Raw genomic sequence first — 18026 nt, 5'->3', positions numbered from 1 at the left:
TTAATACTTTTTCCCGTAATTTAGGTAGCCCAAAAACCAAATTACTTTAATTGTATATATAATATTCTTATTTACCAGAGGGCCGTGTGCACAAATAATAATCTATATATGTACAGCGATTACATCTTTTTTTGCATATATATATATATACCCTCTCTGGTTCACGACAAACTGTTTTGGCTTCATTGAGCAAAATGAGAGTTTGAGCAGGAAATGGGAGAACACACACACACACACACACACACACACACACACACACACACACACACACACACACACACACACACACACACACACACACACACACACACACACACACACACACACACACACACACACACACACACACACACACACACACACACACACACACACACACACACTCTTTCCAGCTGTTATGAGCTCAAACCTGCACTAATCAAACAGCTAAAGGGCACCACCACCTGGTCAACAACGATCACTACAATTATGAGGCACACCAGGTACAGAGTTTCCACAGAAATGGTGTTTTGCTGAGACCTAGTGGATTCATTCTGCCATTACAACTCTGATCACCAAGCCAAAGCTTATAACAAAAAACACAAAAACAAACAAAAACGCCACAAATTTGCTACAAATAACTACAAATGAACTATCATATTGGCTCCAAGGTTAACCAAACAACATCATTTAATAAATGATTTTGCAATACAAAACATCTGTGCAAAAATGTTCAGACAAAATACAAAGACAAGGCCTCTCTTGGTCAAAAGGATAATCATGTAAACCTTCTGTAATGGGTACACTGTTATTGAAATATAAATGTACTTTTTTTTAATGGATCTAGAGTATAAAAAAAAAAAAGGCACAATAATGATTTGTTTGCCAAAAACAAAATATCTACACTTGATTAAGATTCACATTCTTGTGTACAAGTGGTTTTTTTCACTGCTATATTAGTACACGTAAATCCTTTACATGTTGGATGGAGGTCACGTGTACAAACTCAGATGCCATGGTAGCTTGATCAGCTTCAGAGGAACACAAAGATAAAGAGACAAAAGAAAGCAATGAAATAAAACCTCATCGGGAACATTAACTTAAAAGGAGTCAAATTATCTTGGAAAGAGGAACAAAACACAATCTTCTCTCTTCATGTTGATATTGGCCGACAATCAACTTCTGTGGACCGTAGTTGGTTTGAATGAATCATCTTGGGGGTAAACTAAAGGCCAGTCTAATATAAATCTGATTTAATGTCATTTTAGTCTGCAGTGAAATGGCGCAGTTGCTTTTCTTTTAGTAGCATCATATAGTAGCAATGATCTGAAGGGTTTAAAAGGTACATTTACTAAATACTCAACAAACTACAGTCTTGTCTATCAACATTCCACAAATGTCAACTTAAAAACATTACCATTAAAAAAAAAAATTCACTACAGGCAACCGCCATCTTCACTGCGCTTTATGCTCTGCACATCCACAGTGAGATGCTATCAGCTCACCCTTGTGTCATACTAGATTTGTGTTTGGTTAGTAAATACAGCTGATTGATAGAGCGATAACAAGTGCAACACGTACGGTCAGGGACACTTTTACGACCATTCGAAACCAATGATTGTCTACTACAAAGAAGGTAACTAAGAGCACAAACTTTACTGTTGCTGCAGCTGCTATCTATATGTTGTTGTTTTTAATAGCTTCATATTAAGCCTTGCTTCTACTATCATCAAATAATAACAGGATTAAGAATCATTTACCAAAAACATTTGGGTATTTGGATAAATTAGTCTTATAAAATAACCTGCTACTGGACATGTTGAAATATAAATACAACTACAACAATATGGTCATATTCATTTTGCTCTTTTTCTTTTAAAAAGGCTGCACTGGTTGGGATCACCGACATGTCCGCAAAGTTGGTGCCAGATGTTTACGGATACAATTAATACCATACCGACCATTTTCTGATAAAGAACCAAATAAAAGAAAACACTGTACATAAATCTCTCTGCACACAGTGATGCAGTCTGTCCTAAGCTCATGAACATGATCCTTATTCAGGTCAAACATTCTTCTGTACAGGCAGACAGTGGGCAACAATGAGCATGTCAAACGCACTATTCATAGAAGTTTTTGTTCATGTACATGAGGCTGATTTTTGTAACGGTAACATTATCTACTATGAGCCTCATGTGCTTTAACTCTAACTGCTTTGAGTAGAGAGTAGAGTAAAGAAAGACGTGAAGATAAGCCCTGTGAATAAAATCTTTAAGTTCCTTCAAAATTTAAAATACTGGAAAAACTCCCCCATAAAAATGAAAACCAATACCCAATTTACAATGAAATCGTTTTTTTGGTGGTGGTGGGGAAAGCTTTACATCACTGACAGTAAATTAACTGCAGCTCTCTGTGTGGTGAGTGAAGTGTTTGTGCCCTGAGACCGATTCCTGTTGAACTGTGGAGGATATGAGCATTGTGTGGTTTCATTTGTAGATCTGGGAAGGGTCTTCTGCAGCCATATTTTGAAGTTAGAGGCCAAGTCTGCTCTGCTGGGAGGGTGGAAGATGGAACGAGAGGAGAGGAGGACAAGGGGGAGGGGGGGGGGGGGGGAGAGCAAGGGATCACCTGTGAAGGTGAGAGGGAGAGGAAAGGAGGAAAATACTGATGAAGAGTTTATTGTCCAATCAGAAGTACTCCCCGCTTCCTTGTCCTTCAGCCTGGGAAGCTGTATACTGAGATTTAAAAAAAAAAAGGCAAAGAGGCCTGTGTCCATGTTGTGAAAGCGTTAGATAGTCATATTGTGGTTGCACAAAAAACATTCAGGTGTCATTTCCGAAGGGATTTTGTGTGAAAATGCCAGATCTCAGTTGCCTGGTTGAGTATTTTAGCCAACCTATCACCGTTAGGTTAGTTTTAAGTCCAGCTGCTTCGATGGGGAGAGGTCACATAGTCTGCCTGCAATTTGTGAAACCCAAACCGGTCACCTGTTTGCCTCGTACCCTGGTGTATTTGAGCAGGTCGGTGCTGGTCTTCTCAGTAAAAGATGCTGAACTTCTCTATTGTTCAATCCGTTTGTTCTCATTTGTGTTCGCTCAATTATCGCTTGTTAAATGCAGTTTCTTCTACTGTACAAGCAAATGTGAAGCACATTTTTGTGTTCTTATACGTCCAGAAACAAGCAAGTCGCACCACTGCTGAAGGGCAATAAAGGCCACGGTATGAATGTCAATGCTTCCTTCACATCCCGCATGAAACAGTCTGTTCACTCGGTTGTTGACACAGGAACTTTTTGTCGGACTGTGATACAAAACAATTTCTCCGGCCGCAGGATGAACTCGCTACCTTTTCACCTTTAAAAAGTTATTTTCCTTAATAAAAAGTTATTTTGAATATATATCTTTGTATTTCACTCATTCATTCTGGACTTATGTACCGTATTTACACAGAGGTTAAAATAATAACACAACATTTTCAAACCATGGTAGTAAGTACACATGCTTTACAATAGGGCATTAAAAAGTCAGACAGCTGTGTATATATTTGTGTAGCTGCGGCAGTGTTTCTTACACACTCAAATGTGCGTACAGGCCAGTTTCTGTTGGACCTCCAAGTGACCAGAGTAGAAATGTAGTAGTCTGGGTCCCTGTGTGAAAGGATAAACTTCTCAAATGTGGGTCCCGAGCAGTAAGAGTGTGAGCACCACTCTATTTATCTACAGGTCTGCGGTGATGACCGAGTCGTTGTACATCAGTACGTCAGAATCAGCAGCGAGCAGCGCCATATGTGATGCGTGGTCCAGTTGACCCATTCCCTTCTGGCATACTTGTCCGTACAGCTGAATCGTCCCTCCACCGTTCCCCGGCATGATGCAGTGGGAGAGCAGCGGTGTATTGGCATCATGGTTGGAGCCCGTGGTGGAGGGCCCACCGCTGACGTGACCCGTGCTGGTGGAGCCGCTGGCACTGCTGGGTGAGCGGCTTTTGGGAGGGGGCAGGTGGTGCTGGATGACCCGGGTCGGTGGGGCCGGGGGAGGGAAATGGGCTGGGAAAGCGGCGTATCCTGGCGGGATGGGGTATCCATTAACGGGGATAAAGCGCTGATGTGTTTGCGTCACGGCCATGGGCGCCCAGGCTTGAATAGGAGCCATCTGGCCCTGCGAGGGGATAGCCTGTGCTGGGTAGAGGTATCCTGCAGCCGCAGGCGGCAGCGACGTAGCGGGGGTTGCTGAGGTTGCTGACGGGGCTGGCGCTGAGCGAGGTGGTTTGGGTGGTGGCGTTGCCTCCTCCACCAGAGGGCGTGCTAGAGCTGGCGTGGGATGACAGCCCTTCCCAGGCTCGCAGGCGGGCGTGGATGTCCTTGAAGCGCGTTCGACGCGTTGGTCCCTCCTGCCAGCATTCAGCCATCAAACCATAAAACCTGAGAGACAATAGAGTAAGTTATCAGACAATTATAAAAATGTAGCTAGTTTTAATAAAAAAAAAACAACTAATACCTAAAACTTGTGATATCACATTGTGTTCACATTTGATGGATATGCTGAATGCATACTTATCAATGTGAAGTAAGACACGGATAGTAAGTAGTTAGTAAGCTAACCATATAACGTCAACAACCCGCATGAGTTTGTACACCCTCTAGTTTTCTGTCTTCATCTCTGCTGTAAATCTTTTAAAAAAGGCTGAAGTGGCCCCAAAAAATGTACGATAAATATCAATAAAAGTCTCTGCAAGTGGTGATGGTAAAGGTATTAGGTAGTTGTGCTTCTTTTCTTTCTTATCCTCACACTTCTAAATGTACATGCGTGGTCCTGCTCATAATTAATTCTTCATTAAAAGTGTATCAAAAATCAATTATCCTGAATTTCCAGGAACTCGGATTACATTGTTTACATTGTATAATGTGAACGTGACTTAAGGACACCTGTTGGTGTTTGGGGGTTAAACCAATGTTCATTTTTAAATAATAATAATTTGAGAAACCAATAGCTGAGGCCTTACATCATGTATGTACTGTATTACCTTCTCATCATTTACTTCACAGCAACATTAAACTGAACACACCTTGGCGGACAGTCCTCGGGGCAGGGCAGCAGCTGCCTCTTTCTCACCATCTCCATCACTTCCTGGTTGGAGAATCCGTAATAGGGCTGCAGACCGTAGCTGAAGATCTCCCACAGCACAACTCCGAACGACCAGATGTCCGATTCTGCGCTGAACTTGCCGTAAGTGATGGCCTCGGGGGGCATCCAGCGGATGGGAAGCAGAGTTTTGGGCTGCAGGCAGAAATAATCTGAGGAGTAGATCCCTCTGGAGAGACCCAGGTCGGAGATCTTGATGTGGAGCTGTTCGCCTACGAGAATGTTCCGAGCTGCCAGATCTTTATGGGTGTAAAAGTGGCTGACCAAGTACTCCATCCCAGCTGCCACCTAGGTTTGATTATTCAGAAAGAACGAGTGGATTTTAGAAGTGGCATAAAAGCATAAGATAAGCATAAACATGAGATTGTCATTATAGGCATACCGTGAAATTACATTTGGTAACTTTCAGTGACCAGCAGCAAGAGAACAAGATAAAAACAAGATAATAAGATAAAAACAAGATAATACATAGTAAAAGTTACTGCACAACAAGTTAGATGTGTATAATAAAGTGCTGGCAAAGCATGTCAGGCATACAGCAAGGTGGAAGGAGAAACAGGATAGCAAAGAGAGAATAAAAAAACTTGCAATGACTCAGCAATCCATGAATCTCTACTTTCATGTAACATAAGTTGGGGGATGACAGACTTAAACGGATTTCATTTCCCACCTGTATGGACATATGCAGGAAGTCTCCATGATCCAGGCTGGATTTCACCGTGCCATCCTCATCGCTGCTGCAGCCAACGTCAGAGTGCGGTGAACGCATGATGAGGAACTCGTGGAGGTCGCCTTGGGGCAAAAACTCAAACAGCATACAGACAGGCTGCTCCTGGATCACCACACCCAGCAGGCACACCACGTTTGGGTGCTGCAGCTCTGTCAGCACTGCGGCCTCCTGTGATGGAAACACAAAAAGTATCAGTGAACTACAAGCAAAAAGAAAGGAAAGACTTATTATGCTCATTGGAACCCGAAAACTTAAAGTGACACTCCTAAGTCCACTTTATTAGGCCTTGAAAGGAGGCCGTATGAAGTTTGTTGTGGTGAGTGTTTCCAACTCAGATTTCTGGGTGTATCACTTCAAAGGCTGGCAGTTCAGATCTAACTCATTCTCTGCACATGGAAAGGGAGAATTATGTTTTTACAAGTCATCTGTTTCAATCCTCCTTAACATCTAAATTTGTCTGGACAGTCCGACAGTTTATTTGTGGAACTATTTCAAGAGTAAAAAGTCATTTTTTAGCTGTATACAGTCCGCCATCGTCCACCACGTTTACCTTCTGTGGGAATATAACATGTCATGCTTCAAGTCCAGTGGGAAGAGCGATCTTTCCACTGTGAAAGTAGTCCCATGTATTTTAAAAACAGGAGATTATTTTAGTACCACATCCACACACAATTGCCAGTTAGAAGCACATCTTTTAAAATAGCTTCTTATTTAGCCTCAGAGGTCCTATACAGGTTACATATGGTGTATTTTTGCATCTGTGTCAATAATATATATATATGTATACATGTTTGAGCTATTTTTTCAAGCTTTGGAGGCGGAATCTACTCTGTTACCTGCTGGAAGTCGGCCCACTGCTGGGGATTGGAGACATCCTTCAGGGTCTTTATGGCCACAAGCTGTGCCTGGTCCATGCCCGGCAGATACAGGTGACCCTTGTAGATCTTCCCTAGAGAGCCCTCTCCGAGCTCCTCCATGAAACGCACAGCCGACAGGGGAAGCTCTTTGGCCTTACTCTGCAGAGAGAAGAAGAGGGGGTGGGAAGGGAAAAAAAGGAAGAAGTGAGATCAGTGGGAAAAGAGGTGCAACAATAAAAATGAGTTTCTTTGTACTATTTCCCACCATTATCCTCGAATGGAAAAGGGAAATGTTGACACAAAGTTTACATTGGTGCTTCTAAATCGATGCAGGCTAACTGCCTAATACAACATCAAATATGTGTTTGAGTTGTAAAACAAATAAATAAAAGTATAGCCCAGAGAGTTGATAATTGTCATATTCAGACTCCTATTGCATCAGCGCCTAATGACTCCCTTTAAGCCTTTGGAAAGAAATGTGGGAAAATTGTAAAATCTGGCAGCTCGTTCTCAGCTAAAAGATGTCATTTAACTGACAGCTTAGCATTTAGGATGTATAAGCAATTCACTGAATAACAAAAAAAGCCGTAGCTTTCTTTGTGAACAGGGACATTTTAGTCTTTTATTATTACTGAGGAGGTTTGTTTGTGAATCCAACAGGACTGAGTCAAACTGTATTGTTGTACCACTAACCTTTTCTAATTCAGTTGGACTTGATCAAATCTACTTCCTGATTAAAGAGCAACTTAACAGCCCATTTTAGATTGAAAGTGCCCTCTTTGACAAATTCAGCAAACCTAGACAGCTGATTTATCCATCCATCCATCCATCGTCTACCGCTTATCCGGTCAACTATAGACTGGGACCAGGTTCATTCGATAGTGTCATAAAGTCATTTAGTCATTTTTATTTACTAACTTAAAAAAGTGGATTTAATGTTAAAGTTACATTTTAAAAGTGATGAAAGGGAAGTATTTCAACTGGATATGTCATAAAAATGATGAGGCAGTGCGATGGCAAACAAATGTGAGCATCAATGAGAAAGAATACTGACCATCCAGTCAGACACTGTTTGAGCTTTCTGATACAATAGGAAAACATTTTAAACAAAATTATTTGAATAACCCCTGCAGCTGATGCAAAACCATTTTTACAAGATTACATATCAAGAAACTAATTCTGCCTGTGTGTGTGTGTGTGTGTGTGTGTGTGTGTGTGTGTGTGTGTGTGTGTGTGTGTGTGTGTGTGTGTGTGTGTGTGTGCTTAAATGAGCATGTAGGAGTTATTTTTCTCACTTTGTATGGTTGTTTATTCATCATGACTTCAGCTGCCCAGGTGATCTTAGAAAAATAAATGTTGTGTGTGTTTGTGCGTTAGTGTGTATGTGTGTGCGTGAGAGAGGGGGAGAGCTACAGTAGGTGTGGGTGTGTAGCTGTACTTGAAGATAAAAGGTGAGGCGAAGTTGGCAGAGATTTTCAGATTCCAGGAACTCTGAGATGAATAATGAAATTCCTCGGTGAGCAGGAAAGACACACAGGCATGTGTGAGCTCTGAGGGGGGTGGTGTGTGTGTGTATGAGTGTGTGTGAATGAGTGTGGGGGCCTGCTGATGTTATGAGAGGCACAGATGTTTTTAGTTATAGGTTTGTTTCACCACGTCTTTGCTCCCCACACCCAAACCCTCAGATCCTCCTCACACCACCGCAGGTTTGTGTGTGTGTGTGTGTGTGTGTGTGTGTGTGTTTATGCGTGTCTAAATGGATTGTCACGGGGGAATGGCCCCTGGGTGACCCCACAGCAAAGCCTGCTGGGTAGCAGCCTAAACCAAGACAAAGTTGTAGATAAGAGCGGTAGGGAAGAGAGACACTCAATTTGGCAACAAATTACTGTAAAATTAGAGATTTTATTAAAACGATTTTAAAAAGGTTGAAATCACAGGCAAATCCTCATTTACCTAAATTGTCTTGTATGTTACAGTATTTAATTCCCAGATTAATATTGAATGGGCTGGAAAAAGAGGGGAGAACTGCACCTTCATAAAAGCTTTTTTTGAAATCTTAAAATGGATGGTTATGCAATCTGATATGCGCAAATCATATTTCAGGCCCTAGTTGTCCATGAAGACCATTTAAAATGCACTATATAATTCCATAACTGCATGGTTGTCATTCTTAAAAAACTTTCTTTGAACACTCTTAACCTTGACTCTATGCCGAAAAAAATAAACCCCAGATATTAATGGCTTCTGACGCGTCTGTTACGTTTCTTTTATACAGCTGTTGATGGTAATATTATACCTTACCTTACCTTTCACATCAGCTCTGCTTTGCACAAACAGACACACTGTCTAGATAACCCCCCCGCCACCACCAAAAGTATGTGGACAAAGATAAACAGAGTGTGCAACCTCGAAAGAAATATGATACAGATCCTAATGTGAGATACGTGTTGGCTGGCAGAGCGGGGGCTCGATGATCTACATTACAAAGAGGTTTTGTGACAGAGGGAGGGGATGAAGGAGAGGGTGAGGGAGAAAAAAGAGGTCCTATGGTATAGGGATGGAGGGATAGACAGAAGAAGAGCAACAAAGGGAGATGGATTAAGTGAGAGGGAGAGAAGAGGAAAAAGAGACAGTGAGAGAGAAATAAACAGAGAAGAAAAGAGCCGCAGCTGAACATTCCTGGACCTGCTGAGCTCTGATGATAGAGATCTGAAGCTTTGCCTGAGACAGGTCATTTCCACGCACGCACACACACGCACACACACGCACACACACGCACACACACGCACACACACTGAATCCAGTAACCCAAGCATGTTGCGACGTATCCCATTTGACACACAGAGGGGCTGTGCCAGTGTTTTGACTCCTTCCTCAGTCTGCTCTCAGGACTTTAAAAGACAAACAAAGCAATAGAGCACTGATCTAGATTCACCACAGGAGAGTCTAAAAATGCTGTGTGAGTATATATAAGTCTGTTTCTAGCAGTACTGGTGCAGTTCTATAAGCAGGGAATGCTGGAGTGAGATGATGGTGGGAAGACTCAAGTTTAAACTTGTGTTTAGCGTATGTGGCGACAGAGAGAGACGGAGGATTAAGATGTCAGTGGTATTATGTGTAGAGCCATGAGTCTCTCTCTCTACAGTATATATATATATATATATATATATATATATATATATATATATATATATATATATTGCTGAATTCATCTGCTGATTGTTAAAAAAAAAAAAAAAAAAGTAAAAGCAGAGTGTGTTTCTTTCTCCGTTTATTTGAGCAATCCTCAATAAAAAGTGCCCTGATGGCAATATTAATGTACAAGATGCCTCTTTTCTACCCTGTTTCTACCAGTTTGTCATTATACATGGCACACAGTATGAGCTCCAATGAAAACGAATAACCCTCATCATTTCTTCGTGAGCTTTTTGTGACTCAGGAGAACATTAAAAATACAAATAAAAATAAGTTTGGTTTGTACACTATCCTACAGAGTGTAGTGATTGCACTGAGAGAGCCTGGCGTTCCTCATTAAGGTCATCAAAAACTTATGCAACTAGAACTAAATTCCATAATATACTTGAAATATTTTATGACTGATTGAAATTGTATATGACATTTGTTCTGTATCATCATATCACATGTCCTCATGCTTTTTTTGTAAACATGGGCAAAGAGGCGAGAGCACTTCAAGAACATGGGGACAAAAAATACCGCACCACCCACAGTGTCAGGCAGGGTGACCGTGTCTGCTCTACCTTTGGCTTGTATGCAGTTGTGAGCATTGACATCTCAACGTTTTGTCCTCGGACTGGTTTGGGCTGACGAGGAGCGGGAGGTGTCGGGGACTTCTGGTTGTTGCGGCACACACAAATAAAGAAGAAGAGCAACGCGATGGCTAAGGGGATCGCCACGCTGGGAACCAGGATGTACAAGATCTCCATGTTGCTGCCGCCAGACTTGTCTTTATGGTCTATAGGGAGAGAGAGAGAAATGATATCAGACATATAGCTTATTGTATGACTGGGCACTATAATGTGATGAATAGGCATATTAGAGCTGAAATGATAGTTGATTAAAATGCAACACTTTTGAAAGTTGATTTAATTGTTTTAATCTGTTTTCTGATATGATAAAAGTTAAATATAATAAATATAATCTAAAATAAATCTACATTGTTGGGCTTTAATAAAATGTTGAAAAATTGAATTAAAAAATGTAAGAAATGTAATGATCATTTTAAAATATTTTCTGACAATTAACAACAATAATCAAGAAAATAATCTTTAGTTGCAGCACTATGATTTTAGTGTTGCATTTTTGCAGTAAGAATGATAAATAGAAGTTAGATAGTTAGAAGAATAAAGGTTTTACTACATACAATAAAAGTCTTGAACATTTCCTTTGGTGTAATTTATTGCCAAATATTGTCAAAATACACTTTCAAAATTAAGAAAAATAGCATGAGATTATGCATATTTAGAATCTCATTAGTATAAATGTGTACATAAATGTAGTCTCTTACCACAGACAGGTATGTCACAGAGCTCCATGCGGACCCCCTCGTCCAGCGTGAAGCACCAGGGGGCCTCGAGTTTGTTCCCAGGGTTACGGCAATACGAGTGTCCTCCATTCAGCTCCACGTAGCGGATGGCCAGGTAGGTGTGGCTGTGAGGATACTGCGAGTTCCACGGCTGACACTGACGGCCCGACTTGGTCCTACTGACTGTCCCTCTGAAGTCTGTCCCGCTGTTGTTGTAACACTTGTGATCTGGGGGAGTGGAAGGTGTCAGTGTGCATTGTTAGGTTGAGTAGTAATGCTGACACATTATCACTTTCCTTCTTTCTTTGCGTGGCTGGTGGTGGATGGTGCTAATCACTTTAACTTACAGGCACAGGTGTATTAAATATTACCTTATTGAGCAAAGAAACATCACAATGATTCCTATTCTGCAACTCTGAAGTCTGACTACAGTTGCAAAGATTAGTTGATACATCGATCCAACAGAATTGTATCTACTGAACCAACGATTTTGATAGATTATTAACAGTTTGAGTCATTTTTCAAGCAAAAATGTAGTACATTTAATATTAGAATTAAATAGATATTTAATTTACTTTCTAATTAGGTAAAATAAATACATTTATACTTTTGGTTTGACTAAATGATTATCAAATAAACCAAAAAACTATCTGCAAAGTAATCAACAATGAAAATAATCGTAAATTGCAGCCTAAGTTTAACCATATGTTGCCAATAAAGTTGGTTCTGATGTCGGCGGATACCTGGACTGAAAAAACAGCTCCTGTTCGCTGTTACAATAGGAGCCACAGAGATACCTCTCCTCATATAATAATGAGCTGCATTAGCAGTGGTAAGGTCAACATGTCTTACTCTTGTTTATGGGCTCGGCCATGGGGATGCCGATCCTCAGACAGTTGGCAGCCTCGGGGCTTTCAAAGGCAGCCAGGTCCTCACAGTTTGGCAGCTTCAGTCTCTTCAGGATGATGGGGTTTGAGCGAGCGATGATGTACTCTGTCTTACACAAGTCGTTCTCCAGGATCTCACACTCGTCCTTACACAGGTCCCGAGGTTTGTCAGTTCCAGAGCTGCGGTCGCACGACGGGAAGGCAAAGTGGCAGAGAGAAGGGATGGCAAACTGAGAGCAACGATCGGACAAATGGTTGGATGTCCCGATCATGGTGAAGGCCGCTGGAAAGAGGGGAGACAAAAGCAGTTGTAGAATAGAAACAAGCTTGTGTGTTATGTATGTGTGTTATTTATATAAAAGAGATCCCATGCTCACATTGCTACTCACTCTTGAGCATCTAAGGATCAAAGAGCGAGACTGACAATGAAAGCTGTAGCTTTAAATGTATGATTCATTTTCATACTGTACGGTTATTGCAAACATATGCTATTCTCTGGTTGTGATTATCAGTAAAGCAGCTCTGCGGGGGGTGCAGGAAAAGACAAGCGATTAAAAAGTGGACAACCAAAGTCGGCAGTTATCCAAACGCCGCTACGGCACATGTTGCTTAAATAAAGTGAAGATCAATGAAAGTGATATTTTATTCAGGATGGTGAATAGCTACTGAATATGGATGTTCTGGGTATGAAATGTATGATTTACAGTCCTACTGGAGGCTTATTACGACCCTGTGGCATCATAAATCTTAATCATCACTCGTCCTTGATGTTTCAGATTAGACTCCCTGACAGCTGCACGGATGTGATCAATAACACACGCATTAAACTGACCTCTGCACGCAAACACACAAAACAAAAACTATTGCACAATATTCAACAGTTGGGCTCCGTACAGAGTTGGTGACCCTGCTGAACTTCCTTTGAACTCCATAAGTGACGTCCTGTTTTCCTCCAACAACATACAGTATTAATAAAGGTTCACCTTCTAAACAATCCTCATCCGCAGAAGGTTTTCATTGATTTAGAACATGCAGAGAAGACAGCTTTCCAAAGGTGCCATATCTGCCCTGGTTGCTGAAGACATATGCGAGCAGGGTTTGGCTACAAGTCAAGACAGAATTGCTAAATGATGGTTGAACTAGTGAACTCACTAGATGAAAGCAAGCTGTCAGATTTTTCTGTCAGACACAAAATGCCTGAGAGAGAGAACAACAAGTTTGTCCTTCAAAACAATGTAAGTCTTTGCTGATCTGGCAGCATTCATTGTAGATGCATATACAGTATGTGTATCTGAACGTATACATCTAAAGTAAATGTGGCCAAATCGTGTCTGAATCATCAGAAAAGCTCTGTGAGCATTTGAGTGAAACTTCATAAGAAGCACATTTAATTTGCAATTGCACAAAAACTTGAAAGAAAAGCTTGCAGAAGAAAACATATGTCTGCCATCTACTGTACAAGTAGAAGTATATTTAGCCATTTCTTGAGATTCTTATGTGTGAGCAAAATTATAATTTTTTGACCAACGTATACGTAACTGCTGTTTCTCACCTGTGATCTGGGTCTCGATCTCGCCCTGCATCTGCAACGAGTCGACGAAGATGCTGCGGTTACCAATGAAGCGGGCGCAGGCTATACCTCTGTACGGCTGGCAGAATCCTTCTTCATCAAAATCCTCCCTGAGACATACAGAACGACAGAGGAGATTAATTCAAAGAGTGTTTCCAGATATCTCAGCGGTTAAAATACATACAGTATGTCTGGAAGAGCAAGAGAGGACTTCTGCAGAGTTACAGATGTCCAAATGTGCTGCAAGACATGAACATTCCACTAGAGGGCAGTCTATATTTGAATATTGCACAAAACAAACTAGTTGCACTTCAGTGGAAGGAAAATTATGTTTCTTGTCGCTGCTCCTAAACCAAGAAGGAGATCTCCCTTTGCTTGGCTAAAGATAAATCACATTCAAGTCAAAGGGAGAGATCTGACACACACACACACATCCCATTCACAGCACAGATGTAAACCACATTAGGAATTAATGTTGAATTGTTCCTGTTTATGACAGAATCTAATCTGAAACACATGCACAGAGAGAGAGAGAGAGAGGGGGGGTGTTGATGATCATGTTTTCACAACTTTTACGATTTTTCAGTCCTTTGCTACGTTTTTATGTCATTCTCCATTCTTGCCCTTGACACACACACACACACACAAAACCACATGCTGACTAGCAGGCGATTCGCTTAGTGTGAGATCACTGTGTCATGTGCTTTAAATTGTGCCATATGGAGACTTTAAGACCAGGCATGGCCACAACACACACACACACACACACACACACACACACACACACACACACACACACACACACACACACACACACACACACACACACACACACACACACACACACACACACACACACACACACACACACAGTAGCTATTGACTGATACATCCTTATGCTTCTGACACTACTGCTCCGGTAATAGCAAACAGAAGCACTCCATTTGTTACTGAGCAGACTGAGAATCTTTAAATTATAAAGTGGATAGAAGTTGTCAGAGTAATGATGACAAAGATACTCTCTAAACATTTGGACTCAAAGTATTATTACTGCAGTGATTTATAACTTTGTTCAGCTACTTTAAGTTAAGTGAACAATATTCTACTTACTTCATTGAAACACTAATGTTCTGGCACCGCTTCATTTAATTTTATGTTTAACTGTAAAATAGTTTAATGCTTCACTATCATCTAACCATATAAGGCTGCCTTTGTTGACAGGAGTCAGGTAGTTTACAAGGGACGTAACAGCGTGCGAATTACACTAATCACGCCACAAACTCTAAAAACTGCACTTAAAAGCTTTAAAGATGCAACTGAAAACAAGGTGACAATGGCGCATGCACACACAAACACACACCATGTGAGCACAGGCACAGAAAACGCAACCTTTGTAATGCCATCTGGAGTGTTAAGTTTGGTGTGAGTACAGGGTCATTAGGTTCCCTCTCTCCGAGGAGTGTTAAGTGACTGAAGGGCCAAGGTCAGCTCTCTCCCTCTGCCCCCGTCTGTACATATCTAAATGGGCTTTCCAGACGTGGACACACACACACACACACACACACACACACACACACACACACACACACTATAGAGCAGTGGTCTGCATACTGCCGATTCCATGGAGATATGGTAACACTACATTTACAGCTTAATACAGGTTTAAGCAGATTTTATCCTTGGAATATGTAATTTCCTACTAAAATGTGGAAATCAGTAATAATGAGTTCATGTTGCGGTGTTCCTGCAGACAGCTTAGCACCCCTTCATCAAGCCACAAACTCACAAACTGCTACATTTTCAGATATTTTTCCTTTGGCGAAGAGCTCTATTTGTTTAGGTGAAAATCTTGTCTGGCATTAAAGTTGTAAGAGGAGAGTCTTGTAATAAAGAAAGCTGCCACTGCCAAAACTAGTTGAATCATTTGAGGGATTGATGATTGATTGGGCTGCAACTGTTCTGTATGCGATGAACCAGAATATGAAAAGGCAGCTTAGAGCATGAGAGGAAAAAACACACAGGATACAAAGTGAGGCTGGAGTGTGTCCAGGCAGCCGAGAGGTTAGTTTGGTTGTGCGTCACAGAAGGATGGTGGACACACACATCCTCACTAACGTCAAGCCACACACAGACAAGAAAATGACAAGGGAGAGCAGACGATCCGCCACAATGCAGCCGGATCCCCGCAGGCAAATTACAACTCTGGCCAGTCAGAACGGCCTCAACCGAACCAGCTCAGCCCAAATCCCAAATCCCTCTTCACTGCTTTCTGTATTTTTAAATCCTTTCACTCAAGGCAACTTGGATTGAAAGCCGTGTCTGAGAGGCATATTAAATTCCATTTCCTGTCCAGTGCAGCAGAAAGGACTCGTGTCTAAAGAGAGAAATGGGTAAGAAAGAGAAATCTGCAATACACTAATCGGTGTGAGACATCTGAGGTTTTCTGAAGATCTTTCCGGAGTATTTTGAGTTCTTATGCGTTTGTGTGTGTCTGTGTGTCCCAGGCAGGGAGAGCCAAGTGCGGTTGCTATTTGTGTAAACAGTGGATTGCTGTTCAGGCCTTTTATTTTACACACCAACGCCACGGGCCCTGTGTGTAATGTTTTATAATAGGTAATTACAAGGAGAGGCTTTTCTCTCCGAGACCCGATATATAATCCAGATCTTAACAGAAAGGCGAGCCTCACCACACAACCTAAACAAAGTATTGAGGACATTGATTCATTGTCCAATTACATTATTTTCCAACCTCATTATTTATTCAGGGAAGCGCTCGCTAAGCAGCTATGCTCTTTTTCCAGCACCACGCTGATTCACATCTATATGGTTGCATACATTCACACCTGGGTGGTGCCTGTACGGTAAAAGACAGACTGCAGCACCAGAGCTGGAGACACTTTCAATGCCAGCTGTTTCTGAAGAGATGAAAGAGATGTGAGCAAGCAAGCCAGAAGAAAAAGTTAATTATAAATGTTTTAATGTGAAACTTTTAACTCTAGTCTTCCTGATTTTATGACTTCAAAGAAGTAAGAAAGGCAACTTGAGCAACTTTTATCAACTGCCAACATCCATTCTACCAGGGACGCACATAAATAGGAGATCTAGAAATGCTTTCCTTTGACTCATGTGGGTGTTGATAGAGATAAGTAAAATGTCTGAATTCGTCCAAGGATCATAAAAACTAAATTATATAAAAATGAAGCCAGAAAGACTGATGACAGGATGAAGCGGGCTGTTTTGTGTGTTTTGACTGCAACAATGAGACACAACTAAACATTTGATATAGATCTACCAAAACTAAAATTGTTTTTTTTAGTCACAAACGCACAAATAAACACACATACACTGGACTCAGAGACGAGAGGTTTGAGGACTGTTGACAAATCTATCATTAACAGGAAAGAAAAAGTTTTGATGGAAAGTTAAAGAGTGTGAATGCTAAGCCCATAAAAATAAATGACTCATTCAGAGTTGTCTCCATGCTTAGTCATCTTCAAAAATAAGTTCAACTTGGCACTGAAAGACAAAAAGACTGGATTCCTTTCAAACTTGTAATCAAACAAAAGTCTCTTTTTCTCACTTTCTTAGCAGGAACTGTTAACACCCATCACTCTAGCTCTCACTTTCTTTCCCTCCACCTCCTTCTCAACATGTCCTGTACATTTAGAAAAAGTAGAGCGCTACACAATGCCAATGCATCTGTTTTTTTTGGAAAAAGGTGGCGATGCATTGATTTTTGATTACGGAACAAATCTTTAGGCCTGCTGCATGTAAACTCGGGTATTTCTCATCAAGAAGCTGTGGGTTGGGATGACGGGTTTGTGTTGATTTTTGGGGTCGAGGGGATGTGAAACTCTCTTTGTTGGAGGAGCTTTAGAAAGGATGGGATTTTGAAGGAGATGAGGCAGGGGGGCGGATCCCGATGACATTTTAGATTTTAGGGTTTCGTTGCAGGAGCTGCTGTGGGTGCTGAGTGAAGAGGGGATGAACTGCCGGCAGCATGAGGCCACAGCTGCTGGATCCTGATCGGGGACGCTCCTCAGCTTGTGGCTGTATGTGTTTTTTAAACAAACTCCCTGGTTTTGCTGTAATACGCAACAGCAACCCCCCAAATCCCAAGTTTAATATAGTATATATATATATATATATATATACACACACACACACACACACACGTGTGGTTTTAAAGGACCATACCAGTGTTTTTGCGAGTTTTAGCTCCTAAACTAAAAACGTTAGGGCGAATATGTGCTGTACTATTTTGTGCAAGATACTCATTATATTATACATTCATTAATGTTACAAGATATGTTCCATTAT

General features: G+C 41.2%; 1 protein-coding gene across 1 annotated transcript in view; it reads right to left on the bottom strand.

Annotated features, from left to right (window-relative positions):
* Nucleotides 1–657: 657 nt before the first annotated feature.
* The window catches only part of ror1 (receptor tyrosine kinase-like orphan receptor 1), a 119911-nt gene continuing 102542 nt past the window's right edge, over nt 658–18026 (bottom strand). The window contains 9 exon segments of the mRNA XM_029428818.1: nt 658–4180; nt 4182–4398; nt 5043–5407; nt 5790–6017; nt 6686–6865; nt 10465–10679; nt 11232–11477; nt 12102–12419; nt 13689–13816. Coding sequence (XP_029284678.1) covers nt 3695–4180; nt 4182–4398; nt 5043–5407; nt 5790–6017; nt 6686–6865; nt 10465–10679; nt 11232–11477; nt 12102–12419; nt 13689–13816 — 2383 coding nt within the window. The 3' untranslated portion in view covers nt 658–3694.

Source organism: Cottoperca gobio, chromosome 4, assembly GCF_900634415.1.
Source record: "Cottoperca gobio chromosome 4, fCotGob3.1, whole genome shotgun sequence".
Taxonomy (NCBI): Eukaryota; Metazoa; Chordata; class Actinopteri; order Perciformes; family Bovichtidae; genus Cottoperca; species Cottoperca gobio.
The sequence above is the reverse complement of the archived record's forward strand: the minus strand, read 5'-3'. Positions and strand labels throughout refer to the sequence as shown.